The sequence below is a fragment of the Euleptes europaea genome, chromosome 4, assembly GCF_029931775.1.
Source record: "Euleptes europaea isolate rEulEur1 chromosome 4, rEulEur1.hap1, whole genome shotgun sequence".
Taxonomy (NCBI): Eukaryota; Metazoa; Chordata; class Lepidosauria; order Squamata; family Sphaerodactylidae; genus Euleptes; species Euleptes europaea.
In genome coordinates this window covers 10,907,996-10,935,397 of record NC_079315.1, presented here as the reverse complement: position 1 = coordinate 10,935,397, position 27,402 = coordinate 10,907,996, and the positions used below count along the sequence as shown (strand labels likewise).

General features: G+C 49.5%; 1 protein-coding gene across 1 annotated transcript; it reads left to right on the top strand.

Moving 5' to 3' along the window:
• Positions 1-931: 931 nt before the first annotated feature.
• LRRC23 (leucine rich repeat containing 23) lies at positions 932-17,280 on the top strand. The gene is made up of 7 exons (XM_056848419.1): positions 932-1,045; positions 3,648-3,760; positions 4,796-5,049; positions 6,600-6,730; positions 7,685-7,821; positions 12,315-12,591; positions 17,248-17,280. Exons 1-7 carry the CDS (start codon positions 932-934, stop codon positions 17,278-17,280), a joined length of 1,059 nt encoding a protein of 352 aa, XP_056704397.1.
• The last annotated feature ends 10,122 nt before the right edge of the window (positions 17,281-27,402 follow it).

Here is a 27,402-nt window from a genome sequence, read left to right as displayed (position 1 = left end):
GCCAGCTCCAGGTTGGGAAATACTTGGGAGATTTTTGGGGCGGAGCCTGAGGAAGGTGGGGTTTGGTGAGGGGAGGGACTTCAACGCCATAGAGTCCAATTGCCCAAGCGGCCATTTTGTCCAGGTGAACTGATCTCTATCGGCTGGAGATCAGTTGTAACAGCAGGAGATCTCCAGCTACTACCTGGAGGTTGGCAATCCTAGGTGGACTCTGATCTGGAGAACCGGTTTTGATTCCCCACTCCTCTACACGAGAGGCGGACTCTAATCTGGTGAACCGGGTTGGTTTCCCCACTCATACGCATGAAGCCTGCTGGGTGACCTTGGGCTAGTCACAGTTCTCTCCGAACTCTCTCAGCCCCACCTACCTCACAAGGTGTCTGTTGTGGGGAGGGGAAGGTGATTGTAAGCCGGGTTGATTCTCCTTAAAAGGTAGAGAAAACCGGCATATAAAAACCAACTCTTCTTCTTCCCCACATCTATACCTCCCTTATACCTGGTGGTCACCCTAGAAGAGGACCGTGGCTTAAGGATCTAGGCCTATCAGTTTCAAAAAGGCCTCAGGATGTCTCTGAGTCCTTTTATGATTACAATCGAAACAGAGGGCGAAGTCTAGTTCAAACTAAGGCCTTCACTTGAAAGAATAACCCCCAGCTTGCGGGTGTATAAAATGTGGTTCAATTGAGCCACGGGTATTCATTTGAAAAAGGCCCCCTGCCCAGGAGATAGTATGAAATGGCCATTTTTGAGGGATGAAGAGTATTTCTGGCTGAGTACACACTCCGTATGCACTGAGTACACACTCTTTCGACTTATACTGTTTTTCTTAAATCCCTTAAACTTAATTTTATTCCTATCTCCATTTCCCCAGCACAGCCAATTTCCAGTACCCTTTTTGGTCTCTCTATCCTGAAAGCCCCAGCCACTGAAAATGTCCGACGACGAACCTGAAGATGACTACGATAACGATGAAAAGGATGAGCTTGGTGAGAAACTGGAAGACGAGGAGGATGAGAAGGAAGGAGCAGAGGAAGAAGAAGAAGAGGTGATGTGTTAATAGGATCTGTTACGTTGTGCCTAAAATACGGAGGTTTCACGATCTGTGAGATAAATTCAAGCACATATTTACCCTTAAGTAATGAAATTAAGGGAAGTTTAAAGGGCTTAGCTCTGCGAGGATTCCCTATTTCTGTGAAAAATTCCAGGCAGCTTTTCTTTCTTTTTTTTTACTTTCTCTGCTAATATTGCGTTGTTTCTAGGCTTAATACACTGGATTTTTTTTAATAGATTTTTATTTAAGACAGAAAAAAATAAACCAAACACACTCTACACACTACAATACAAAACAAGACTCTCCCATACAGTATTTCAAACCTTCCAAAATGTGTCATTTAACAAGCCACTCTCTAGAATGACAATTAGGTTATTGAGAATATTAAGAGACTATGTTACGGATAGCTCCGATATTCCTTAGTTATAGTGTAAAGGTAAAGATCCCCTGTGCAAGCACCGGGTCATTCCTGACCCATGGGGTGACGTCACATCCTGACTTTTACTAGGCAGACTTTGTTTACGGGGTGGTTTGCCAGTGCCTTCCCCAGTCATCTTCCCTTTATCCCCAGCAAGCTGGGTACTCATTTTACCGACCTCGGAAGGATGGGAGGCTGAGTCAACCTTGAGCAGGCTACCTGAAACTGACTTCCGTCGGGATCGAACTCAGGTCGTGAGCAGAGCTTGGACTGCAGCTTGCCACTCTGCGCTGCAGGGCTCTTAGTTATAGTATACTAAACCGCAAAATAATTTCGGTTAATAGATAGTCTACTTATTATACTATTCCTTAAAACCTAATCAACAGTTTACATTATATAGCCACCTGTTAATATAAACCATATGCTTAACATGCCTGTAAAACAAATACTTATGTATAAACTGAAAAGCCGTTTGACGTATACATAAAACAAAATTATCCAAAATTACTATTTCCAACTAAACGCCTCTGATATTTATACTTATTATTCTTAACACTGGATTGTTTTTATTTCATTGTTCCTTGACTGCGTCATGCAGTTTTATTGCATTGTTGATTGGATGTATTCTGCTGGTCTTCAGCATATTGCTTTGTAATTCTGCAATACCCCCCCAATGAGAAAATGAACGAAGGAAGGAAACAGATCGTGAGCCGGGTTACCAAGTGATCGGTTGTGAGTGGTTTTTCACTCTGATGAAACTTTTCTCTTAGAAAGGACAGAATAGGAGAGAGGCTGTTTTAAACTTGTGTGTGTGTATATAAGGGTGTTGCTGGGTTAACACACTAGCCTCTGTTAAAAACAACAGCAGCAGGGTTTTTTGTTATATCTGAACTGAGCCTTTGAGTCTGCAAGGAAATAAAACCCAGATGAAAAAAGGAAACCATACGGAGGATAACTTCTTTTAGAAATGGCAGGAATGTTGAAGCAGACTCAGGGTTTGCCTGGCAGCGGGGTGTAGTGGTGAAGAGCAGTGGACTGTAATCCGCGGAACCAGGTTCGATTCCCCGCTCCTCCACATGAAGCCAGCTGGGTGACCTTGGGCCGGTCACAGTTCTCTCAGAACTCCCTCAGCCCAAGCAGAGAAGAAGAGTTGGTTTTTATATGCTGACTTTCTCTACCACTTAAGGAAGAATCAAACCGGCTTACATTGCCTGCAGAGGCGGGCAATGGCAAACCACCTCCGAACATCTCTTGCCTTGGAAACCCCACACGGTAGCCATAAGTCAGCTGTGATGTGACAGCGCACACACACATTAACGGACTCCAGATTTTATTGAGAATTTACCAACTTACAAACAACCTGACACCTGCCCTTTACATTTGCCTTGTTTGGGAGACAAGCCAGTAGATCAGAGGAGCATGCCTATTATCTTAGGTGCTGTGGAACACAGGCAGGATGGTGCTGCTGCAGTTGTCTTGTCTGGGGGCTTCCTGGAGGCACCTGGTTGGCCCCGGTGTGATCAGACGGCTGGACCTGATGGGCCTTGGTCTGATCCAGCAGGGCTTTTCTTCTGTTCTTCTGTAGCTTTGCCAGCGTGGTGTAACGGTGAAGAGTGGTGGACTCTAATCTGGAGAACCGGGTTTGATTCCCCACTCCTCCACATGAGCGGCGGACTGTAATCTGGTGAACCGGGTTGGTTTCCCCACTCCGACACATGAAGCCTGCTGGGTGACCTTGGGCCGGTCACAGTTCTCTCCGAACTCTCTCAGCCCCACCTCCCTCACAGGGTGTCTGTTGTGCGGAGAGGAAGGGAAGGAGATTGTTAGCCAGTTTGATTCTCTTTAAAAGGTAGAGAAAGTCGGCATATAAAAACCAACTCTTTTTCTTCTTTCCCTACCTTTCCAGTCCTGCCATGATCTGTCCCCCCCCCCCCACCAGCCTGTTTGCATGAGCAAGACTGCTCCAGCTGTTACACAATACAAACAAGCCAGTGGGTGGAGAAAAGGAGAGGAGAGAGGGAAGGGGGGGGAAGAGAGAAATACGTAGGAGATGCTGCTGCTGCCTCATCTCCGGTCTCAGTGGCAAATCTAAAAGGACAGGGCGAATCGGGGTCGTGATCGGATAATCTTAGCGGTATCTTGCTTCCTCCCCTCCCCAACTCTGCTTTTTCCCCCCAGCACCCCGTCTCCAACCCTCTCACCGAGGAACACTTCAAAGAAGGCCTCTCGCTTTTGTGTAAAACCGGCAACGGCTTGGCTCACGCCTTTGTGAAATTTGAGGCCAGAGAAAAGTGAGTGTATGAGTCATACACTACTAATACAGTCGCCAGCCTCCAGGTGCGGCCTGGAGAACTCCCAGAATTACAACTGATCTCCAGACTACAGAGATCAGTTCCCCAGGAGAAAAAGGCTGCTTCAAAGGGTGGACTCTATGGCGTTGCTGAGGTCATTCCCCTTCCCAAACCCTCCCCTTCCCTGGCACCATCCCCGAGTCTCCGGGAACTTCCTGGAGTTGGCAACCTTTAGATCCTGTCCCTTCACCAACTCTTCTGGGGAAATGGGATTGGGTTGGGCAGAGGTGCCAGAAAGCTAGTGTTGAATTTTTGGTGAGAGCCAGCATGGTGTAGTGGTTAAGAGCGGTGGTTTGGAGCGGTGGACTCTGATCTGGAGAACCGGGTTTGATTCCCTTCTCCTCCACATGAGTGGTGGAGGCTAATCTGGTGAAGTGGATTTGTTTCCCCACTCCTACACATGAAGCCTGCTGGGTGACCTTGGGCTAGTCACACCCTCTTAGCCCCACCTACCTCACAGAGAGGGGAAGGGAAGGTGATTGTTGTGGGGAGGGGAAGGGAACGTGATTGTAAGCCGGTTTGATTCTTCCTTAAGATACCTATACCTGAGGGCAGCCGCAAATCTTTCTACTATCACCATTTGCTGGCCTCCCCATCCTTCCCCCAGTCTGGTCTGGGGGCCCATTGCAGGTTTGGACCTGCCAGTGGCTACGATTTAGAAGGGAATGCCATCTTGTTTTATTATAGTACGGAGTGTGGAATTTTAAAGTATGTTTTAATGTATGTTTTTACTATTATGTCGTGACCCGCTCTGAGCCTGGCTTGCTGAGAATTGAGGGCAGGCTATAAACCCAACAAATAAATAAATAAATAAATAAATAAATAAATAAATAAATAAATAAATGAAAGTCAGCATATAAAAACCGACTCTGCTCCTTCTCCTCCTTCTCCTCCTCCTCCTCCTCCTTCTCCTCCTCCTTCCCCTCCTTCTTCTCCTTCTTCTTCATATAATTTCCCACCCTCGTTCTGTGGTAGGGAGCTGACAGATATCATCATCATCCAGAGCTTCATCCACTTACGCTACGTAGACCTGTCGGACAACCTGCTCCAGGACCTGTCTGCCTTGTCGTTCCTCACACACCTGCTGTGGCTGAAGGTGGACAACAATCGGCTGACCAGCGCCGCCATGGACGAGCTGCCGTACCTGCAGATCGCCAGTTTTGCCGGCAACTGCATCAAGGACACTGGTGGCATTAATCACCCGCGCCTGGCCAGCCTCACCCTGAAAGGTGTGTGGGTGAACACGGCACAGGGGAGGGGCTGTGGCTCAGTGGTAGAGCCTCTGTCTGGCATGAGAAGGTCCCAGGTTCAATCCCCGGCATCTCCAGTTAAAGGGACTAGGCAAGAGGGTGATGTGAAAGACCTCTCTGCCCAAGACCCTGGAGAGCCATGGGGAGGGGCTGTGGCTCAGTGGTAGAGCCTCTGCCTGGCATGAGAAGGTCCCAGGTTCAATCCCCGGCATCTTCAGTTCAAGGGACTAGGCAAGGAGGTGATGTGAGACCCTGGAGAGCCGCTGCCAGTCTGAGTAGGCAATACTGACTTTGATGGACCAGGGGTCTGATTCAGTAGAAGGCAGCTTCATGCGTTTAAACCTAAAAAAAAAGGATATTGCAGAGCTGAGAAGGTACAGAAAAGAGCAACTAAAATGATCAGGGGGCTAGAGCAACTGCCCTAGGAGGAGCGGTTAAAACGCTCAGGGCTGTTTAGCTTGAAAAGAAGGTGGTTAAGGGGAGACATGATAGAGGTCTATAAAATTTATTTATTTATTTTTAGGCTGATAACCCACCTTCCCCATCAAACTGGTCTTTAAAGTGCTATTTAGAGTTGCCAGGTCCCTCTTCGCCATCAACGGGAGTTTTTGGGGGCAGGACCTGAGGAAGGCGGGGTTTGGGGAGGGGAGGGACTTTAATGCCATAGAGTCCAATGGCCAAAGTGGCCATTTTCTCCAGTTGAACTGATCTCCATCGGCTGGGGGTCATTTGTAATAGCAGATCTCCAGCTAATACCTGGAGGTTGGCAACCCTAGTGCTATTGGACTCAAATTCTTGCTCTTTTATTGCAGACCAACATGGCTACTCACCTGAAACTGTCTCCATAGTTGGGGACACTCTTAGCTTTGGGGAGAGAATGTTCTTGCAAATGCAGCCTCCAGGATGGTGGAATCAAGGAAGAGAGTGGCGTGAGGGGTTGGAAAATGTAACCCTTCACCCTCTGCTTTCTCACTGGAAACTACCTCCCTGGACCTGTATTTATCCCCACTGGGGAAACAAGTTCCTGTGGAAGCAGTTTAAGGACGTTTTTAAGGAAGGCAGGGAAACGGCAGGAGATGAAAGGGTTAGTATTTCCTTTGGTCTTCACGCCATTCTTCCGCTCCACGAAGCAATCCCGGCAGCTAAGTTTGCAAAAGGAAAGAAAGACTGAAAATAAACAAAGATCGAGCCCTTACTCTGCACCGAGGGTTGCCAGGTCTCTCTTCGCCACCGGCGGGAGGTTCTTGGGTCAGAGCCTGAGGAGGGCGGGGTTTGGTGAGGGGAGGGACTTCAATGCCATAGAGTCCAATGGCCAAAACGGGACTTCAGTGGGGTATAATGCTGTAAAGTCCACTTTCCAAAGTGGCCCTTTTCTCCAGGTAATCTGATCTCTATTGGCTGGAGATCAGTTGTAATACCAGGAGTTCTCCTGCCACCACCTGGAGGTTGGCAACCCTATCTGCACCACTGGCTAAAAAAATATGGAGGGAATAAATCTCACAATCACTTTCTATTCCTCTGGCGTCCAGGGAACGAGATTGAGGAAATATCAGGACTAGATCCACTCAAGCTTTCCCATCTGCACACGCTTGAGTTGCGGAGTAACAGACTCAAGTCTACAGCGGGACTCCACCTGCCCAAGCTGAAAAATTTGTACCTGGTAAGAGACACCATTGGTGGTTGTACTTCAGCGAGTGGTTCACACACCTCAGTCCACTGAATGTCAGAACCTCCAAACCAGTGTCAGTGCTTAGTTTCCCAAATCTTTCTAGGCTTCAGTCCTGATGCCTTATACTTGTTTGTGGGCTTCCTAGAGGCCCTTGGTTGGCCAATGTGTGAACAGACTGCTGGACTTGATGGGCCGTGGTCTGATCCAGCGGCTTTTCTTATGTTCTTATTATAATTATATTATATATAATTATATTAGGTGCTGTGGAACACAGGCAAGACAATGCTGCTGCAGTTGTCTTGTTTGTGGGCTTCCTAGAGGCGCCTGGTTGGCCACTTTGTGAACAGACTGCTGGACTTGATGGGCCTTGGTCTGATCCACCAGGGCCTTTCTTATGTTCTTATTATAATTATATTATATATAATTATATTAGGTGCTGTACAACACAGGCAAGACAGTCGTCTTGTTTGTGGGCTTCCTAGAGGCGCCTGGTTGGCCACTTTGTGAACAGACTGCTGGACTTGATGGGCCGTGGTCTGGTTCAGCATGGCTTTTCTTATGTTCTTATTATAATTATATTATATGCAATTATATTAGGTGCTGTGGAACACAGGCAGGATGGTGCTGCTGCAGTCGTCTTGTTTGTGGGCTTCCTAGAGGCGCCTGGTTGGCCACTGTGTGAACAGATGGATGGACTTGATGGGCCTTGGTCTGATCCAGCAGGGCCTTTATTTTCTTATGTACTTATGTTATGTTCTTATGAGGAATATTTGAATTGGAATATTCCCCCTTTAGAACCTGGGCAACCGTAACTCAATGAGGGGAGCTGCAGATTCTGCTAGTTCCCTCACCGAATGTGTGAAACGTACGCTGTCTAGATCCACCCCTGATCTGATTTCGTCCTCCATCTCTTACCCTGCCCCCCCCCTCGTCTCCCTATCCCAGGCTCAGAACTCCATTACCACTATAGAAGGTCTGGAGGATTTGGAGCAACTCACAACCCTGCACCTCCGTGACAATGCGCTCGAGAGTCTGGGCGGCTTTTCGGAAAGCATGAAGTCCCTTCAGTATATCAACCTACGGTGGGTGCCACGGCCTCCGTTCCGAGTCTCTATCGTAAGCCCCTTTGGGAGTAATGGGGAAGCAGCGTTACCTGGTTGGCCACTGTGTGAACAGACGGCTGGACTTGATGGGCCTTGGTCTTATCCAGCAGGGCTTTTCTTATGCTCTTATAATTATATTATATTTAATTATATTAGGTGCTGTGGAACACAGGTAGGATGCTGCTGTTGTCTTTTGTGGCTTTCCTAGAGGCATCTAGTTGGCCCCTGTGTGAACAGACGGCTGGACTCGATGGGCCTTGGTCTGATCCAGCAGGGCTTTCCTTATGTTCTTATGATAATTATATTAATATATTAAGTGCTGTGGAACACAGGCAGGATAATGCTGCTGCAGTCTTGTTTTGTGGGCTTCCTGGAGGCAACCGGTTGGCCACTGTGTGAACAGACTGCTGGACCTGAGGGGCCTTGGTCTGATCCAGCAGGGCCGTTCTTATGTTCTTGCCTCGAAAACCCTATGGGGTCGCCATAAGTTGGCTGCGACTTGATGGCACTTTCCACCCCCACGCTCTGAAAGGACTATGGACACTTTTCAACTGACACCCCCCAAGTTAGTTCTCATAGGTGTGTTTGTTGGTTGTAAACAGAAGAATCTGACACTAATGGTTCATCTGATACCAGAGCAGAATCCCAGTGGGAACCACTTAGTGGGGAAATGCCCTGAACTGACCCTCCGCATGCAAACCTGTGTTCTCCCGCTTCTATTTCTTATTTTTTATTTATTTATTTAATTTATAACCTGCCCTCCCCAGCCAAGCCCAGGCTCAGGGTGGGTAACATCAGCCTAATGTCTAGACGGAAACTCTTTTGATTTAATTTCAACCTGTTGGTTCTGGTCCGACCTTTTTGTTTTCTGTTGCCCAAGAAGATCGGACCAGAACCAACGGGTTGAAATTAAATCAAAAGAGTTTCCGTCTAGACATTAGGAAGAATTTTCTAACAGTCCTCAGTGGAACAGGCTTCCTCGGGAGGTGGTAAGCTCTCCTTCCCTGGAGGTTTTTAAGAAGAGGTTAGATGGAGATCTGTCAGCAATGCTGATTCTGTGACCTTAGGCAGAGAAGAGGGAGAGCATCTTGGCCATCTTCTGGTCACTAGGTGGGGGGAGGTAGTTGTGAATTTCCTGCATTGTGCAGGGAGTTGGACTTGATGACCCTGGTGGTCCCTTCCAACTCTACGATTTTATGATTCTATCCAGGATACATCAAAATATCAACAATAAAATTAATAATAATTCTAAAATTAAACAATGAAACCAGATTAAAAACCTTAAAAACTCCAGATGGCGCCAAATTTAGCCCATTGTGCCCGGAATAAGCAGCAGCTCCCCCCTCCCCAATTAACAAGAATAACATAGAAGTGAAGGGGGGGGGGGAATAGGGAGGCCAGTAGAAGATGATGCCCACGGCTGCCCTCAACCATAGGCCTGGTGGAAAAGCTCTGTCTTGCAGGCCCAGCAGAACTCTGTAAGGTCCTGCAGGGTCTGATCCAGCAGGGACAGAGCATCCCACCAGGCCGGCACCAGGGCCAAAAAGGCCCTGGCTCTCGTCGAGGACGGCCACACACTCTTAGGGCCAGGGACCACCAGTAGGTTTTTATCTGATGACCGTAGAAATCTTCGGGGTGGGGGTTATACCAGGAGAGGTAGTCCCGCAGATGCGACGGTCCCAGGCCATGTAAGGCTTCAAAGGTCAAAACCAGCACCTTGAACCTGATCTGATGCTTCAGCTGGAACCAGTGCAGTTGACATATCGCTGGCTGTATATGCTCTCGGGGCATACATTTCTAATGCATTCTTTTTTCTTTTGTTACATAGTAAAAAAAAAGTTCTTTATTCCTCCATAAGAGCTTATAATGTTTTTTTAAAAAAAAATTTAAATATTTTTTTTTAACAGAAATAAATACAATCACAGTTCACAAACACAGGAACACATAAATACGTAAAGCAAAACAACAACAACAACAAAGAAAGAAAACAGCAAAACTATAATTACAGCACTAATGGTTGAAGGCTTAATATTTGTTATAAATTATTATAAATAAATAAATATATACACATATACATAAGAGAGGGGATATGATAACCATGTTCAAGTATTTGAGGGGCTGTCATATAGAGGATGGTGCTGAGTTGTTTTCTGTTGCCCAAGAAGGCCGGACCAGAACCAATGGGTTGAAATTAAATTAAAAGAGTTTCCATCTAGACATTAGGAAGAATTTTCTAACAGAGTGGTTCCTGAGTGGAACAGGCTTCCTCAGGAGGTGGTGAGCTCTCCTTCCCTGGAGGTTTTTAAGAAGAGGTTAGATGGCCATCTGTCAGCAATGCTGATTCTATGACAGGCAGATGATGAGAGGGAGGGCATCTTGGCCATCTTCTGGTCACTTGGGGTGTGGGGGGGTGAGGCAGTTGTTAATTTCCTGCATTGTGCAGGGGGTTGGACTTGATGACCCTGGTTGTCCCTTCCAACTCTATGATTCTATATATATATACACACCTATACATACATACATATATGAACTTTTTTCTTTTCCTTTGATTACAGGTATAAATGGAGTACAATAACAACATAGGTGGTAAATACATTTAGAAATGAGAAGAAGAGGAAGGGGTCATTATAACTTTAATTTGTTTTCCATAATCTCTGAAATGGTTTAGGTGCATGGTGAATTTCTTTCTGGTTTGTATATGAGATGAAATCATGCCGTGTTTCGTAAAAGAATCCCATATATTAGCCTTGCCTTTAATAACTCTAAGCCAGGGGTCGGCAAACTCATTAGTCAAAAGAGCCAAATATCAACAGTACAACGATTGAGATTTCTTTTGAGAGCCAAATTTCTTAAACTTAAACTATATAGGTAGGTACACTGTTTATTAACTTAATAAACTTTAATTAAAGTTTTAAGTCTTAATTAAACTATAGGTACACTGAATAAAACTTGATATCATACTTAATAGTGATCTTATTTATTGATAAAAATTAAATTGTAAGTCCCTGCCATTTCCCCCTCCCCGTCGGAGTCCTCGTCTGGAGGCCTGGCCTACCACCATAAAAGCCTATTGGTAGACCTGGCCTCCGGCTGAGTCCCATTGGGAGGCCAGGTCTACCCATTGGCTTTCTTGGCAGTAGACCTGGCCTCTGGAGGCCTATAGAAGCCAATTGGTAGACCTGGCCTCTGAAGGGGGACTTTTCCCCCTCCTCAGAGTCCAGGTCTACTGCCAAGAAAGCCAGTGGGTAGACATGGCCTCCCAATGGGACTCAGCCGGAGGCCAGGTCTACCAAAGGAAGCCCACCCCGCCCAACAGCTGATAGGCAAGGGGGCCCAGGAACCGCCGAGCTGCCCGCCCAGCAATCGCGTGGCTAGAGGGGAGGGGAGGCTTTAGCCTCCCAACCATTGAGGGAAAGGGAAAGGGGGACAGGGCCATTCTCCATGGTGTGTGGGGGGGGAGACAGCGCGCCCGCTCTCTCTCTCTCAGGCGCGCCGGCTCCGCAACCTGGCTGCCGGCGCGAGCGGGCGCAAGAGCTCTGAACCGCACTCAACGGGCCAAAAGTTTTGAGACCCCTGCTCTAAGCTGATGTGTCAATTTTTGTGCCATAGCTATTTGCCACAATTCAGAATACCAAGAATGTAACGTTAAAAATTCTGCCGTTTTCCACTATCTTGCTATAACCCTCCGAGCTAGGGTTGCCAGGTCCCTCTTCACTATCAGTGGGAGGTTTTTGGGGCGGAGCCTGAGGAGGGCGGGGTTTGGGGAGGGGAGGGACTTCTATGCCATAGAGTCCAATTGCCAAAGCGGCCATTTACTCCAGGTGAACTGATCTCTATCGGCTGGAGATCAGTTGTAATAGCAGGAGATCTTCTGCTATTACCTGGAGGTTAGTTACAACCAAGTAGACACAGAAACAAGCTCTTATACAAATGTAAGAAATTCTATATTATACCACAACAATTCTAAACATCCAACAAGCTTACAAAAGTACAAATACAAAATACAATTTTCCAAAATCCAATATGGTATACAACCAACACATGCAATATTCCTATATCCACAAAGGTATGTACTTTTTCTTTAAGTGCAAACAGGTAAGTATCATCTGTACTTTACATAAATTTCATTTTATATTTTTTTCTTTTCTTCCCCAGGTGTCTTAAACTGCAAGTTGGTGTTTCCTCTCAAATAATTTCACATAACTCCCATGGGTAGCATTAGTTTCAAATTATCTGCCAGCAAGTGGCTAGTGAACTTCCATATATTACAAGGTTCTCTCCTGGGATACCTGGAGGCTGGCAACCCTACTCCGAGCGGACATTAACATCAACACTATTAATCCTTTAGATGTTACTTTTTGGTTACGCTCCCCCCATTTCTGCTGTATTCTTGACCTTTAGGTTTTAGCAGAGGAGAAAGAGTGGGGCCTGTCCGATAGTTTTTCAAAACTCGTTCTCCCACCCCTCCGCAGGGGGAACGCGATTTCCAATATCCAGGAAGTGGCTAAGCTTCAGACGCTGCCCATCTTGAGGGCCCTGGTCTTGCTGGACAACCCGTGCGCAGAAGAGGGGGACTACCGCCTGGAGACCCTGGTGCTGCTCCCCCGCCTCGAGCGCCTGGATAAGGATTTCTTCGAGGAGGACGAGCGCTTCGATGCGGAAGAAACCCGGCAGCGGCGGCGGGAAGAAGAACTGGAGTTGGAAAAGGAAAGGGAGAGAGAGAAGGAGCTAGGGCTGGAACTGGAGCCGGTGAGACATGGCGGGATGGGGCGATGCCAAGAGGGCACAGATGGTTTGGATCTGTAGCTAAGGGCCCAATGAGCCAATATGTTTGACGCAAGTTGGGTCACGGCTCCCCCAACCCAGCATGGTTATAGGAGTTAAAATGTTGGACTAGCATCTGGGAGACCCAGGTCCTTGGCTCAGCGGGAGAGCATCCGCTTGGCATGCAGAAGGTCCCAGGTTCAATCCCCGGCATCTCCAACTAAAAGGATCAGGTAGCAGGTGAAAGACCTCGACCTGAGACCCTGGAGAGCGGCTGCCAGTCTGAGTAGACAGTATTGGCTTTCGCAGACCACGGGTCTGCTTCAGAGTAAGGAAGCTTCATGTGTTCAATGGCTTGGCATTCAAGGCTTTGGGGAGGGGCCATAGCTCAGTGGTAGAGCCTCTGCTTGGCATGCAGAAGGTCCCAGGTTCAGTCTCTGGCATCTCCAGTTAAAGGGACTAAGCAAGTAGGTGATGTGAAAGATCCCCGCCTGAGACCTTGGAGAGCCGCTGCTGGTCTGAGTAGACAATACTGACTTTGATGGACCAAGGATCTGATTCAGTATAAGGCAGCTTCATGTGTTCATGTGCATCCCCACTCTGCTCGGCAAATTTCTCCCCCGTGGCCATTTCGGTTTGGGAAAATGGTCCGGGAGAGAAGGTTGAAGGCCCTTTCCCTCACCAAATTGAGACCTGGCACACTTGGGAACGTTAGTTCCCCCATGGCTCATATGACTGTTAAATGTCAAACATATCCTCTAGTTTCGCCCTAACAGGAGGAGAAATCAGGAACATTTTGGGGTGGGGAGGGGAACAAAGGACGTGGCAGGCTGGGGGAAAGCACCATACAATTTAAAGTCAAGCAATTTGGGAAACAGGAGCTTAGCTGATCCTGGATAGAAAACCCCATACAATTTAAAGTCAAGCAAGAGCACAGATTTGGGAAACAGGAGAGCTTCGCTGATCCTGGATAGTTAAGAAAGCTACACTGTGAGGTATTAAGGAGAATTTCCCTAGAAAATCTCAAGGAGGGCCCTGATTCTCCCAAGAGGCGGGGGGGGGGGGGCTTGCAAAACCTTGGAAGACGAAAGTGAATACTATATTGGAAGATTTACCCCCCCCCCCCAAATAGAGGTGCAGTGTTCAGTGTTTAGCATTACGGCTCTTGTGTGGCACGGGGTGAAAGGCAAAATCGCTGTTGGGGATTATTTGGAAAGGGATTGAAAATAAAACCTAATGCTGTTATATAAATGCATGGCGCCAGCACATTTTAGGGGGGAAAAGGGGTTTTTGTTGCCCTTGTACAAAAGAGGATATCCTAGTGGTAGAAAGGGTAGCTACAACGATCCCATTCTCCACGAGAAAAGGCAACAAGATTTGAAGAATTTTTTCAAAATGACTGTGCCTATAAATGGAGAAAATAAACACTAGGAAGATCTGTACCATTATGAGCAAAGAGGGTAGGGGCAACTGATGGACTTTTTCTTCCAACTCTCATAATTCCGGCCCTTGGGGTAACCCAGTGAAGTTGAGTTCCAAAAGGGTCCAGGACAGACAAAAGTTGTTCATCACCCAATACATAATCCTACATAATTCACTGTGTAGTGACAGCTCAGATGGTGTTTGTTTTTTTAAAAAAAAGAGGGGCTAGATTTTTTTTAAGTCAGGGGTGTTAACAGCGATTTGTCATGACATCTAAGTTGAACCTCCATGTGCAGAAGCAGTATACCTCTGAACACCAAATCATGGGGACTCCAACGAGGCATGGTCTTTGCCTCTGTGCCCTTTTCCTGGCCGCTGTCAGAAACAGAAGCCCGAAGCTGCCAACTTGGAAGGCTTTGAGAGGGGAGTGGACATGTTCATGGAGGAGAGGGCAATCCATGGCTACTAGTCAAAACGAATATGAGTCATGCTGCATACCTATTCTCTCCAGGATCAGAGGAGCATGCCAAATATATTAGGTGCTGTGGAACACAGGCAGGACAGGGCTGCTGCAGTCGTCTTGTTTGTGGGCTTCCTGGAGGCACCTGGCCGGCCACTATTTGAACAGACTGCTGGACTTGATAGGCCTCGGTCTGATCCAGCAGGGCTTTTCTTATGTAAGCCTGGGTCTGATCCAACCAGCCTTCAGTGCGGAGTCCCCTCAATATTTCATAAAGGAGACTGAGCGAAGGTCAAAGAGGGAGATGGAAATGGAGGAAGCGATAGTCCCACACTGTGCAAGCCTGAGTGGCCGTGACCAGGCATAATAGTTTCTCCAGGTCTAAATCATCGGCTGTCAGGCTGGGAGCCAGGGCAGCAAAGGGACAATCCTTCTCTTTTAAAATACCGACAGCTTATCTGGTTCTGCTCCCAGGATGCCGGGCAGGGTGCCAAAGCAGAGTGGGCACTACGGTTGAAAGAAGCTTGGCCAGAGAGAGGGTGTTGATATGCTTCCTGGAGGGTGGGCTGCATGCAGGCGCTGCCGGTGATTACAGAATCATTGAGTTGGAAGGGACCACCAGTTCGTTCCCAGTTTGTTCCCCATTCTCTTATTCACATTTCCTAGTTTCTGACTGACAATTTAAAAGCTCTGCACCCCAAAATAAGGATTGGACCACCACATATCATACACCCCCACATTCATAGGATCACAGAGTTGGAAGGGACCACCAGGGTCATCTAGTCCAACCCCCTTCACAATGCACGAAATTCACAGCTATCTGCCCCCCACACCCCCAGTGACCCCTACTCCATGCCCAGAAGATGGCCAAAGTGTCCCCCCTCTCATGATCTGCCGAAGGTCATAGAATCGGCATTGCTGACAGATGGCCATCTTGCCTCTGCTTAAAAACCTCCAGGGAAGAAGCGCTCACCACCTCCCGAGGAAGCCTGTTCCACTGAGGAACTGCTCTGTTAGAAAATTCTTCCTAATGTCTAGACGGAAACTCTTTTGATTTAATTTCAACCCGTTGGTTCTGGTCTGACCTTCTGGGGCAACAGAAAACAACTCGGCACCCTCCTCTGTATGACAGTCCTTCAAGTACAGGGGACTGCTTTTAAATTGTCTTCAGCATCATTCAGAAACTAGGACAGTGATGGCAAACCTTTTAGAGACCGAGTGCCCAAACTGCAACCGAAAACCCACATATTTATCGCCGAGTGCCAATGCGGCAATTTAACCTGAATACCACCCCCAGAGGGGGCCCAGAGGGAGAGGCTAGGGTTGCCAAGTTCCTCTTCACCATGAGTGGGAGGTTTTTGGGGTAGTGCCTGAGGAGGGCGGGGTTTGGGAAAGGACTTTAGTGCCATAGAGTCCAATTGCCAAAGTGGCAATTTTTTCCAGGGGAACTGATCTCTATTGGTTGGAGATCACCCGGGGCGGGGCAGAGCCGGAAAGGCCAGCTGCTTGGAGGAACCGCGCGTGCCGGCAGAGAGGGCTACGCGTGCCGGAAGTGGCACGCGTGCCGGAAGTGGCACGCGTGCCATAGGTTCGCCAACACGGAACTAGGAAATGTGAATGAGGAAGTGGAATAGGGAACGAACTGGGAACCAGCTTCAGCCTCCTGACAGCCGGACGGGGTGTGTGTGTGTAATCACAGAATCATAGAGTTGGAAGGGGACCACCAGGGTCATCTAGTCCAACCCCCAGCACAAAGCAGGACTTTCACAACTACCTCCCCCCCACACACACACCCAGCGACCCCTACTCCATGCCCAGAAGATGGCCAAGATGCCCTCCCTCCCATGAACTGCCTAAGGTCACAGAATCAGCAAATGAAATATCTTTGGACTTTCCAGCCTGTGGGGCGAAAGCTCTCCTGGCTCCAGCCCAGGGTTGCCAGGTCCCTCTTTGCCACCAGCGGGAGGTTTTGGGGCGGAGCCTGAGGAGGGCAGGGTTTGGAGTGGGGAGGGACTTCAATGCCATAGAGCCCAATGGCCAAAGCGGCCATGTTCTCCGACTGCTCTCTATTGGCTGGAGATCAGTTGTAAAAGCGCATCTCCAGACACCACCTGGAGGTTGGCAACCCTGCTCAAGCCGCATTGCTAGTGCCCCGTGGGCCTTTAATTGCAGCGGGGCTTGCAGGGGGAGAACTTCCAGAGGGGCCGATCTGTTGCATAAACTAGTGCGGGGATCATGGGGGGTGGGGGGATCAAAAAGATGCTGGAACTGACCGAGATGGCGAAGCTTACAGCTTTGATAAACCACAATGATAATGTACAATTTTTTTTGGGGGGGGGGGAATGGGAGGCTTGGAGAACGTACTGTGAAAATCATTTTTTAACGGGACCATTTAAAGGATACTCTTTGATCCAATCCCTTATTTACACTTTGTATTAATTTTTTTTATATTAGGTACTGATTTAATAATGTTGGATACGACAAGAACAGGCTAATTAAAATAATATTGGGATTCGTTCCGTTAGCAAAAGTTTATGCACTTTATTTTTAGATGGAAGAGGGAGAGGAAGTCATTTTATTGTTAAAGTAGAGATATTACTTGTTTTTTATTATTACTATTATATTGTTTCTGTTGATATATTAAATGAAGAAAAATAAAAAATTTTATTATATATATATATATATATATAAAAACCTACCCCTCACCCCCACCCCGCAGACTCACCCCGCCTGACGCTTCCTCTCCTTCTCTGTTTCAGGAAGCGGAGGAGACCCCGGAGCCCGTCGAGTGACACCCCCCCCCTGCCGTCCACTTGGGGGGGCTCACATCCCCAGACTCTGCTTCGCCCGGGGGGGCGGCTCGGAGGGGGCTCTCCGGAGCCCATGGGGGGGGGGCTGTCCGGAGTCGTCTTGCAAGAGGAGTCTGCAAGCCGGGGGGGGGCTTATCGGGGGGGTGACGGCGGGGCGGGGCTCCCCCCTCCCCACTTTCCTCGAGTTGTAATTTTGATGCATCTTGCAAGAGCTCCGGCCCGGAGGGGGCTGCAAGCCGGGGGGAGGCTGTTCTGATCTGGGGGGCGGTGACGGCGGGACGGGGCTCCCCCCCCCCACTTTGTGATGATCGATGCATCTTGCAAGAGTTGTGATTTCGATGCATCTTGCAAGAGTTGTGATTTTGATGCATCTTGCAAGAGTTGTGATTTCGATGCATCTTGCAAGAGCTCCGGCCCGGAGGGGGCTGCAAGCCGTGGGGGGGGGGGAAGCTGTGCTGATCTGTGTGGGGGGTACGGGGCTCCCCCCCCCCTTTTGCCCGAGTTGTGATTTTGATGCATCTGAATAAAAGAAGGCTCGAGGGAGCCGAGGGCTGAGTCTGCAGCGCCCCCCCCCTCTTTGCACCACCGTCTCCCCCCCATCCTGTACGTGCCGTTTGCAAAGCTCCCTCGAAACCCTGACTCATCTCCGCGCAGGGTCACATGCTGCCGTCATGGCCCTATCAGGGGCGGCCCCCTCCCCGCCCGACGGCTGCTGCTGGCTGCCGCGGCTCGCCCGGCTCGCCACTTGCCGCCCGCCGCTGGCTCCGAGGTCCCGCAGCCTGCCAGCTCCGCCGCGCCAGCCCCCACCCCCTGCCTCTCGCCGCTGCCCTGGGCAGGTAGGTGCCCTCCTGCCCCTGGACCCCAGCCCCCCGGGGGCAGGTAGGTGCCCTCCTGCCCCTGGACCCCAGCCCCCCCGGGGGGGCGGCTTAAGGGCGGGGAGGGGGGGCCATACAATCCTAGAGTTGGAAGGGACCGCCAGGGTCATCTAGTCCAGCCCCCCTGCACAATGTAGGGAATTCACACCCCCGGTGACCCCCCCCCACTCCATGCCCAGAAGATGGCCAAGGTGCCCTCCTCCCTCTCATGATCTGCCTAAGGTCATAGAATCAGCCTTGCTGACAGATGGCCATCTAGCCTCTGCTGGAAAACCTCCAGGGAAGGAGAGCTCACCACCTCCCGAGGAAGCCTCTTCCACTGAAGAACCGCTCTGTTGGAATCACAGAGTTGGAAGGGACCACCAGGGTCATCTAGTCCAACCCCCCTGCACAATGCAGGATGTTCGCAATGACCTCCCCCCCCCACACCCCCAGTGACCCCCCCCACTCCATGCCCAGAAGATGGCCAAGGTGCCCTCCTCCCTCTCATGAACTGCCTAAGGTCATAGAATCAGCATTGCTGACAGATGGCCATCTAGCCTCTGCTTCAAAACCTCCAGGGAAGGAGCGCTTACCACCAGATGACGCCCTCCTCTAACCCCCTCCCCAAATAATGCCTCCCCCCCCTCCTCGATGCATGCAGAGGAACGACCTCCGTCAGTCTGGCTGGCGTAGCAAAATGAAAACAAACATCTGATGATGCTTTTGCGAGACTGACAACGTGGGGAAGATCACCGCGGGTAGCTGTGTTAGTCTGTTTTTGGCAATAGAAAAGAGCAAGCGTCAAGTGGGGCCTTAAAGGCTAGCAGAATTTCTGGCAGGGTGTCAGCTTTCGGGAGCCACAGATCCCTTCTTCGGTAGCCTTTCAGGCGTTACTGGACTCTTGCTCTTTTCTACTGCTGCAGACAGGCAACTGTCTACCCGTCGTAGTCTCTCTGCTAGCATGTTATTTGCATGTTACTGGAAACAACTAGAAAAGAGCAAGCGGCCAGTAGGACCTTAAAGGCTAACAAAATCTCTGGCAGGGGGTGAGCTTTCAGGAGCCACTGCTCCCTTCTTCGTGAGCCCTTAAGGTGCTACTGGACTCTTGCTCTTTTTTGCTGCTGCAGACAGACCAACGCGGCTACCTGTCGTGGTCTCTCTGCTAGCATGTTATTTGCACGTTGCTGGTAACAACTAGAAAAGAGCGAGAGTCCAGTGGCACCTTAAAGGCTAAAAAAATTTCTGGCAGGGGGTGAGCTTTCGGGAGCCATGGCTCCCTTCTTCGTTAGCCTTTCAGGCGCTGCTGGACTCTCGCGCTTTTCTGCTGCTGCAGACAATTGCGGCTACTCGTCGTGGTCTCTCTGCTAGCATGTTATTTGCACGCTACTGGAGACAACTAAAAAAGCTCAAGAGTCCAGTGGCACCTTAAAGGCTGACAAACATTTCTGGTGGGGGGTGGGCTTTTGGGAACCGCAGCTCACTTCTTTGGATACCAGAAAAGCTCATACCCCTGCCAATAATTTTGTTAGCCTTTAAGGTGCTGCTGGACTCTTGTTCTTTTCCTTTGTAACATGGGAAAGATTTGGCGACTGGGAAATCGGTTCGTCCGTCTTGAAGTTGCTGTTCGGTTTGTGTGTCGTCTCCCGGCTTTTCTCATGCCAAAGTTGACTGGCATCCTGTCCTCCCTGCCTCCCCCCGCTTCTTCTCGTGGGGCAACCGTATCCTTCCCGTGGGGTACTTTGGCAGAGATGTCTGCTTTGGGGGAGCAGAGCCCCCGATGGGAATAGAATCATAGAGTTGGAAAGGGACCACCAGGGTCATCTAGTCCAACCCCCTGCACAATGCAGGAAATTCACAACTGCCTCCCCCCCACACACCCCCAGGGACCCCTACTCCACGCCCAGAAGATGGCCAAGATGCCCTCCCTCTCATGATCTGCCTAAGGTCATAAAATCAGCATTGCTGACAGATGGCCATCTAGCCTCTGCTTAAAAACCTCCAGGGAAGGAGAGCTCACCACCTCCCGAGGGAAGCCAGCCTCTCTTCGGGGAGGCCAGAGGCAGGATTTGGGCACCCTGAGCGTCCAGTTTCTCCACACAGACGGATTGCAGACGATTGCTACCCAAAGGGTGGCAAGCCAGTACCCGGTGGCCTGGGGAGGGGGGCGGCGTAAGGAAAACTCCCACCAAGCCTTGCCGGATTGAACAGGCTCGTAGGACGGTGGTGCGCTGCCCAGACGGGTGCCCTGCAACGGCTGGCGCGGAGACCAAGCCGAGGATGTGCAGCCCGAGGCTGGGATGTGGCTAAGCCGGCCTTCCGTGCGTGGCCTTCAGCCCAGCGGCCCCCGGGGGCTTCCCAGCAGCGCCCTTTGCCCCCTCAATCCCTGATCCCGGCTTATCTGGCCCTGGCCTCCTCTCTCAGGACAGCGCCGTTGCCTCCCTTCCGCCACCGTGCTGTTTTCTTCGGGGATGCTTTGGGAAGGAGGGGGCGAAGGTGGAGGAGAGATGCGTCTGGAAGGGAAGGAGGGAGGGAGGCTGTGCGGGGTGGCCCGTCTGACTCGTCCTGCAATCGAGATTGCGTTGCAGAAGCGTTGTCACTTAACAGGGTTGTTGACGCCCAGACACACGCGCACACCAGGGCCCTGCAGTGTTCCCCCTGAGCCACATGAACACATGAAGCTGCCTTATACTGAATCTGGAGACCAGGTCCTATGAGGAAAGGTTGCAGGAGCTGGGTATGTTTAGCCTGAAGAGGAGAAGACTGAGAGGGGATATGAGAACCACATTCAAGTACTTGAAGGGCTGTCCTATAGAGGAGGGTGCCGAGTTGTTTTCTGCTGCCCCAGAAGGTTGGACCAGAACCAACGGGTTGAAATTAAATCAAAAGAGTTTCCGTCTAGACATTAGGAAGAATTTTCTAGCAGTTAGAGCGGTTCCTCAGTGGAACAGGCTTCCTCGGGAGGTGGTGAGCTCTCCTTCCCTGGAGGTTTTTAAGCAGAGGCAAGATGGCCATCTGTCAGCAATGCTGATTCTACGACCTTAGGCAGTTCATAAGAGGGAGGGCATCTTTGCCATCTGGACATGGAGTAGGGGGTCACTGGGGTGTGGGGAGGTAGTTGTGAATTTCCTGCATTATGCAGGGGGTTGGACTAGATGACCCTGGTGGTTCCTTCCAGCTCTATGATTCTATGAATCAGACCCTCAGTCCGTCCAAGTCAGTGTCGTCTACTCAGACCGGCAGCGGCTCTCCAGGGTCTCAGGCTGAGGTCTTTCACATCGCCTACTTGCCTAGTCCCTTTAACTGGAGATGCCGGGGATTTGAACCTGGGACCTTCTGCAAGCCAAGCAGATGCTCTGCCACTGAGCCACGGCCCCACAGCTGAGGGAAACCGGACCTGGGCTGCTTCTCCTTCAGGACTGGAAGGACGGCCGCAAGACGCTGAGGAGCGGCTAGCAATCGTTCGATCTAGATTGCGTGGCAGAAGTGTTGACACTGACAGGGTGGTTGATGCACGCACGCACCAGGGCCCGGCAGTGCTGCCCCCTGACCCAGGGATGTGCGCACGTTTCCGGGACCCGGTGCCTCCCCGCAGCGAGCGTCTGTGGCGTTGGACAGGCTGCCAGCCCGTTTTCCTGAGCGGAGCATCTGCCGGGGAATGCCGGTCCAGGAGGCGCCGCAGAAGACGGTGGGAGGGGAAGGCAGACCCGCGTGGGCTCCAGAAAATCCCAGCCTGAAACTCCCAGACGCCGCGGGCTTCTCCTGGCAGGCCTGTTCTGTCGGATTCGGGCGAGGCGAGGGAGGCTCGAAACCTGGCTGTGTTCAGGCCTCTGCTTTCCTCCCCTCCTTTTGGGATCGCTGCAGCCCATTCCCCCCTCCTCCTCCCCCTCCCTTCCATCGCCCGTCCTCTGCGTCACGCACAATGCAGGTGGCAAGGGTGCCCGTAAATCTCTTCTTGGCACCCCGTAAGGTCAGCCCAGCGCTGACACTCTTAACATTAATTCTTCCTTCCCGATTAGAGCTGTCGCTAGCCGAAGGGCTTAGCAGCCGTTAAGGAGGGGGCCCGCTGGGCGAGGAGGCGAGTCCGGCGGCTGAGAAGGGAGGGCGGCCAAAGGCTCTTCCGCCATCCCTTGTCCCCAAGGGCCCTCGGTGCGTCGGCCGATGTGGGCCATCCTTCCACGGAGCTATAAGTGGATACAAATCAGGGATTATTCATTCATTCATTTCATTTATTCATTCATCGCCTTTCTCCCCGGTGCGGCTTACGTTGTCCTTCCCTCCTCCGTTGTATCCTCACAACAACTCCGGGAGGCGGGTTGGGCTGGAGGCGTGGGACTGGCCCAAGGTCACCCCGCGAGCTCTCGCGGGAGAGTCGGGATTTGAACTTGGGTCTCGCGGATCCCATCGGTGCAAGCCTGAACTGACCTTAGAAGCTAAAACGAATCAACCGAGGCTGTCGTATTTCGGTCACGTTATGAGAAGGCGAGAGTCACCGGAAAGGACAGCCATGCTAGGAAAAGTGGGAGGCAGCAGGAAAAGAGGAAGCCCCAACGAGAGATGGATCGACTCAATAAAGGAAGCCACGGCCCTCAATTTGCAAGATCTGAGCAAGGCTGTTAAAGATAGCATGTTTTGGGGGGGTCGCAAGGAGTCGGAAGCCACTTGATGGCGCTTAACACGCACACCCTCTCAGATCCCAGCTTGACGCTCTAACCACTACACCACAGGGGCTCTTGGGTGACGAGAAATAGGGTGAAACCATTTATATGCGGACCCTTCTCCATTCCAGAAGACTCCTGTCTCTCTGCACTCAGGGCCAGCTGTCCATATTGAAACTACAGTGTGCAGAAGAACCCACAACTGCCTAGCCAGGCTGAGATCATTTGGGAAACCGTCCAACTTGAGCTCTGAGATCCTTAGAGGAAGAGCAACGGATGAGACGTACAATGTTTTTTAGGAATCGGGGTTTTCAAGCACCCTCCAGCCCCATTGCCCAAGGGCTGATCCATAAGGTCGCCGGGTCCCTCTTCCCCACTGGCGGGAGGTTTTTGGGGAGGAGCCTGAAAAGGGCGGGGTTTGGGGAGCGGAGGGACTTCAGTGCCATAGAGTCCAATTGCCAAAGCGGCCATTTTCTCCAGGGGAGCTGATCTCTATTGGCTGGAGATCAGTTGTAATAGCAGGAGATCTCCAGCTAGTACCTGGAGGTTGGCAACCCTATCTGCCAAGGAAGCCGGCTGGATTACCTTGGACCAATCACTCCCAGCCTGTCCTACCCCACAGGGATGTTGTTGTGAACGTCAAACATAGGATGGGAGAACAACGTTGCATGCTGCTTTGGGGAAAGTGGGATATACATGTCCAGATAACTGGACAGACACTTATTGGTGGGAGTGGACTGAAGCTACTTGGAGTGTATGTAGGGTTGCTGACCCCCACTTGGGAAATACTTGGAAATTTGGGGGTGGAGTAGGGTTGCCAGGTCCCTCTTCACCACCGGTGGGAGGTTTTTAGGGCGGAGCCTGAGCAGGGCAGGGTTTGGGGAGTGGAGGGACTTCAATGCCATAGAGTCCAATTGCCAAAGTGGCCGTTTTCTCCAGGCCAGCTGATCTCTATTGGCTGGCAATCAGTTGTAATAGCAGGAGATCTCCAGCTAGTACCTGGAAGTTGGCAGCCCTACTGATCCAGTCCTTGTAGTAGGCAAATTGGTTGGAGAAAAAGGAAGCAGTTAGAACTTATTTGGATACTTTTATCGTGGTTTTCTCCCTGATGAGGATCCAAAGCAGCGTGCAACATTGTTTTCCCCTCCTCCGTTTTATTCTCACCAAGACAACCCTGCAGTTAGGATCAATGCACGGAGAAGAGATTGTTTTTTAACCATAAAAGCTGGTACTATGTGCTGACATGGCCTGAAACAAATTGAAAAGATTCCGTCATGGGAGGGCATTGTCATTTGGGAAGGCCGGGTCTGGTCGACGTTTGTCCTCCCCCCAGGGAGCCCAGGGCATTTGCCGCTCCGGAACAGCCAAACGGGCTCTCATCCTTACAATGGGGCAGGTTGACTAAAAGGAATCCATTCCTTAAAACGGCACGGCCAGTGGAAGAGGGAAGGTAAGAACATAAGAAAGGCCCTGCTGGACCAGACCAAGGTCCATCAGGTCCAGCAATCTGTTCACAGTGGCCAACCAGGTGCCTCTAGGAAGCCCACAAACAAGACGACGGCAGCAGCACCATCCTGCCTGTGTTCCACAGCACCCAAGATAATAGGCATGCTCCTCTGATCCTAGAGAGAATAGGTATGCATCATGACCAGTGTCCATTTCGACTAGTAGCCATGGATAGCCCTCTCCTCCGTGAACATGTCCACTTGCCTCTTAAAGCCTTCCCAGTTAGCAGCCATCACCCCATCCTGGGGCAGGGAGTTCCACAGTTGATGCATTGTGCGAAGAAATACTTCCTTTTATCTGTTTTGAATCTCTCACCCTCCAGCTGCAGCAGATGACCCCGCGTTCTGGTACTATGAGAGAGGGAGAAAAGCTTCTCCCTGTCCATTCTCTCCATACCATGCATCATTTTATAAAATTTTATGAATTTTATAAAGGTGTCCCTCCTTTTCTGATGATGTCATTGACAGAGTTGCTAGTTCTAGCCAAACACACACACACACACAAACTGGATATGAACGTGAGTGGAATTCAGCATCCTCTCTTCATTAAAAATAGCAAGTTTCTAGTCCTTAGTTCTAGCTCTGATCGTTGCAAAGGATCGGCAGCTCTTTCTTCAACCCTGAGCTGCTTGCAAAAACTGGATTTCAGAAGCACTACGATAAGAGCACGTAGAGCATGCTCACCTCTATACCTAGGTCTAAATTTGCCGCAATCTCTCCCGAAAATTTTGATTTTCTGACAACCCCACGGCACAGACGATGATCCTAGAGAGAATAGGTATGCATCATGACCAGTGTCCATTTCGACTAGTAGCCATGGATAGCCCTCTCCTCCGTGAACATGTCCACTTGCCTCTTAAAGCCTTCCCAGTTAGCAGCCATCACCCCATCCTGGGGCAGGGAGTTCCACAGTTGATGCATTGTGCGAAGAAATACTTCCTTTTATCTGTTTTGAATCTCTCACCCTCCAGCTGCAGCAGATGACCCCGCGTTCTGGTACTATGAGAGAGGGAGAAAAGCTTCTCCCTGTCCATTCTCTCCATACCATGCATCATTTTATAAAATTTTATGAATTTTATAAAGGTGTCCCTCCTTTTCTGATGATGTCATTGACAGAGTTGCTAGTTCTAGCCAAACACACACACACACACAAACTGGATATGAACGTGAGTGGAATTCAGCATCCTCTCTTCATTAAAAATAGCAAGTTTCTAGTCCTTAGTTCTAGCTCTGATCGTTGCAAAGGATCGGCAGCTCTTTCTTCAACCCTGAGCTGCTTGCAAAAACTGGATTTCAGAAGCACTACGATAAGAGCACGTAGAGCATGCTCACCTCTATACCTAGGTCTAAATTTGCCGCAATCTCTCCCGAAAATTTTGATTTTCTGACAACCCCACGGCACAGACGATGATTTATGTTGCTAGACTGAACGCCATTCCGCCAGGGGAGCTAATGGGTCATTTAAATAGGGTACTGTACTGTGAGAATGTCGAAGGGGGTCTGGCCAAATAGACATTCTTCAGCATGCCTTGCTTAGCTGTGACCTGCTCAACGAAGCTAGAGACAGACGGATAAAACCTTTTATCTGGGAATCTGTGAAAGGGATAATTTGAGGGTTCTTTCAGCAGGGGTGGATTTTAATACTACCGGTACATTGGCAGTTCCCAAGTTTCCCCTCCAGTCAATTAAGATACAAAAATACTAATTTTCTTATAGGTTGTCTGTCTGTCTGTCTAGCTATCAGCTATCTATCATAGATAGATAGATAGATAGATAGATAGATAGATAGATAGATAGATAGATAGATAGATAGATAGATAGATGATCTTAGTGATCTTAGTATGACACTGCTCAGGGCCGAATTATAAGATCATCGCACATTTATGCTTGCAAGTGTATATATAACAACAGGCATAGATAACTTATAACTTACTATGAAATATAAATCACCTAGATATACATCTATATATCTAAGTGATTTATATTTCGTAGTAAGTTATAGGTTATCTATGCCTGTAGTTATATATATGTATTGAGAGAGAGAGAGAGAGAGAGAGAGATGTATTGAGATATAGATGTATTGAGTTATATGTATATATATCTCAACGGGCGTAGATAACCTATACATCTATATATCTAGGTGATTTATATTTCATAGTAAGTTATAGGTTATCTATGCCTGTAGTTATATATATGTATTGAGAGAGAGAGAGAGAGAGAGAGAGAGAGAGAGATGTATTGAGATATAGATGTATTGAGTTATATGTATATATATCTCAACGGGCGTAGATAACCTATAACTTACTATAAAATATAAATCACCTAGGTATACATCTATATATCTAGGTGTTTTATATTTCACATTAAGTTATAGGTTATCTATTCCTGTTGTTATATATATGTATTGATAAATTTCTTGATTCTTTAGCCTGGTGTTGTTTTGGTTTAGTTATATATTGCAATTTTACAACATTGTTTTTTGTTTTGTTTGCTACCTCTTCCAATGATTAGCAAGCCCCAGATCGAGTGGGAGAAATAGCAAACGTTGCAGAATAATTGGTCAGATTTGGCCTCTTTGCGTCGTTTGCATAATTTATGCAAGTCACAGGATTCACCTTTTCTGTCCCGGTTATGACGTGCAGCCAGGGCCGTGTTGATTCTAGCATTTGCCCAGCGAGCTCCGCTGCAGTTTATATGCCGGGCTCCCTGCAGATGGAGACGTGCGCAACTTGAAGGGAAGGCGTCTGCATTTCCCTCCCTCCTCCCGGTAACCAAAGAGCATCCCTCGCAATCTCATCGCTGCTCCGAGACGTCTTTACGTTGCCAAAGGCAAATTCACGTCAGAGGGCAATTGCACGGAGACATTGCGGAGCAGGCATTCGGGAATGAGCCTAAGTTACCTCCATCACTGTCAGAGGAGGGGGCAATCTCTAATCTTCCCTTGTGATGTTTTGCAGGTGCATTGTGGGTCCTCAGATGGCGCAGGACGGGATAAATATATATTGATGCTCTTTGCTTCCCCCTTGCTGCCTTCAAAACAGTTGGCAGCTGAGCCCTTGAAAACTACCTTTCATCCCTAGGGAACAG

What these genes read in the sequence shown, in the direction of transcription:
- LRRC23 (XM_056848419.1), top strand. Translation starts at nt 932, where the DNA reads ATGTCCGACGACGAACCTGAAGATGACTACGATAACGATGAAAAGGAT. An exon ending in AAATTTGAGGCCAGAGAAAA is followed by an intron (nt 3,761 to 4,795) that starts GTGAGTGTATGA and finishes GTTCTGTGGTAG; the next exon opens with GGAGCTGACAGATATCATCA. An exon ending in TAGGGCTGGAACTGGAGCCG is followed by an intron (nt 12,592 to 17,247) that starts GTGAGACATGGC and finishes TCTCTGTTTCAG; the next exon opens with GAAGCGGAGGAGACCCCGGA.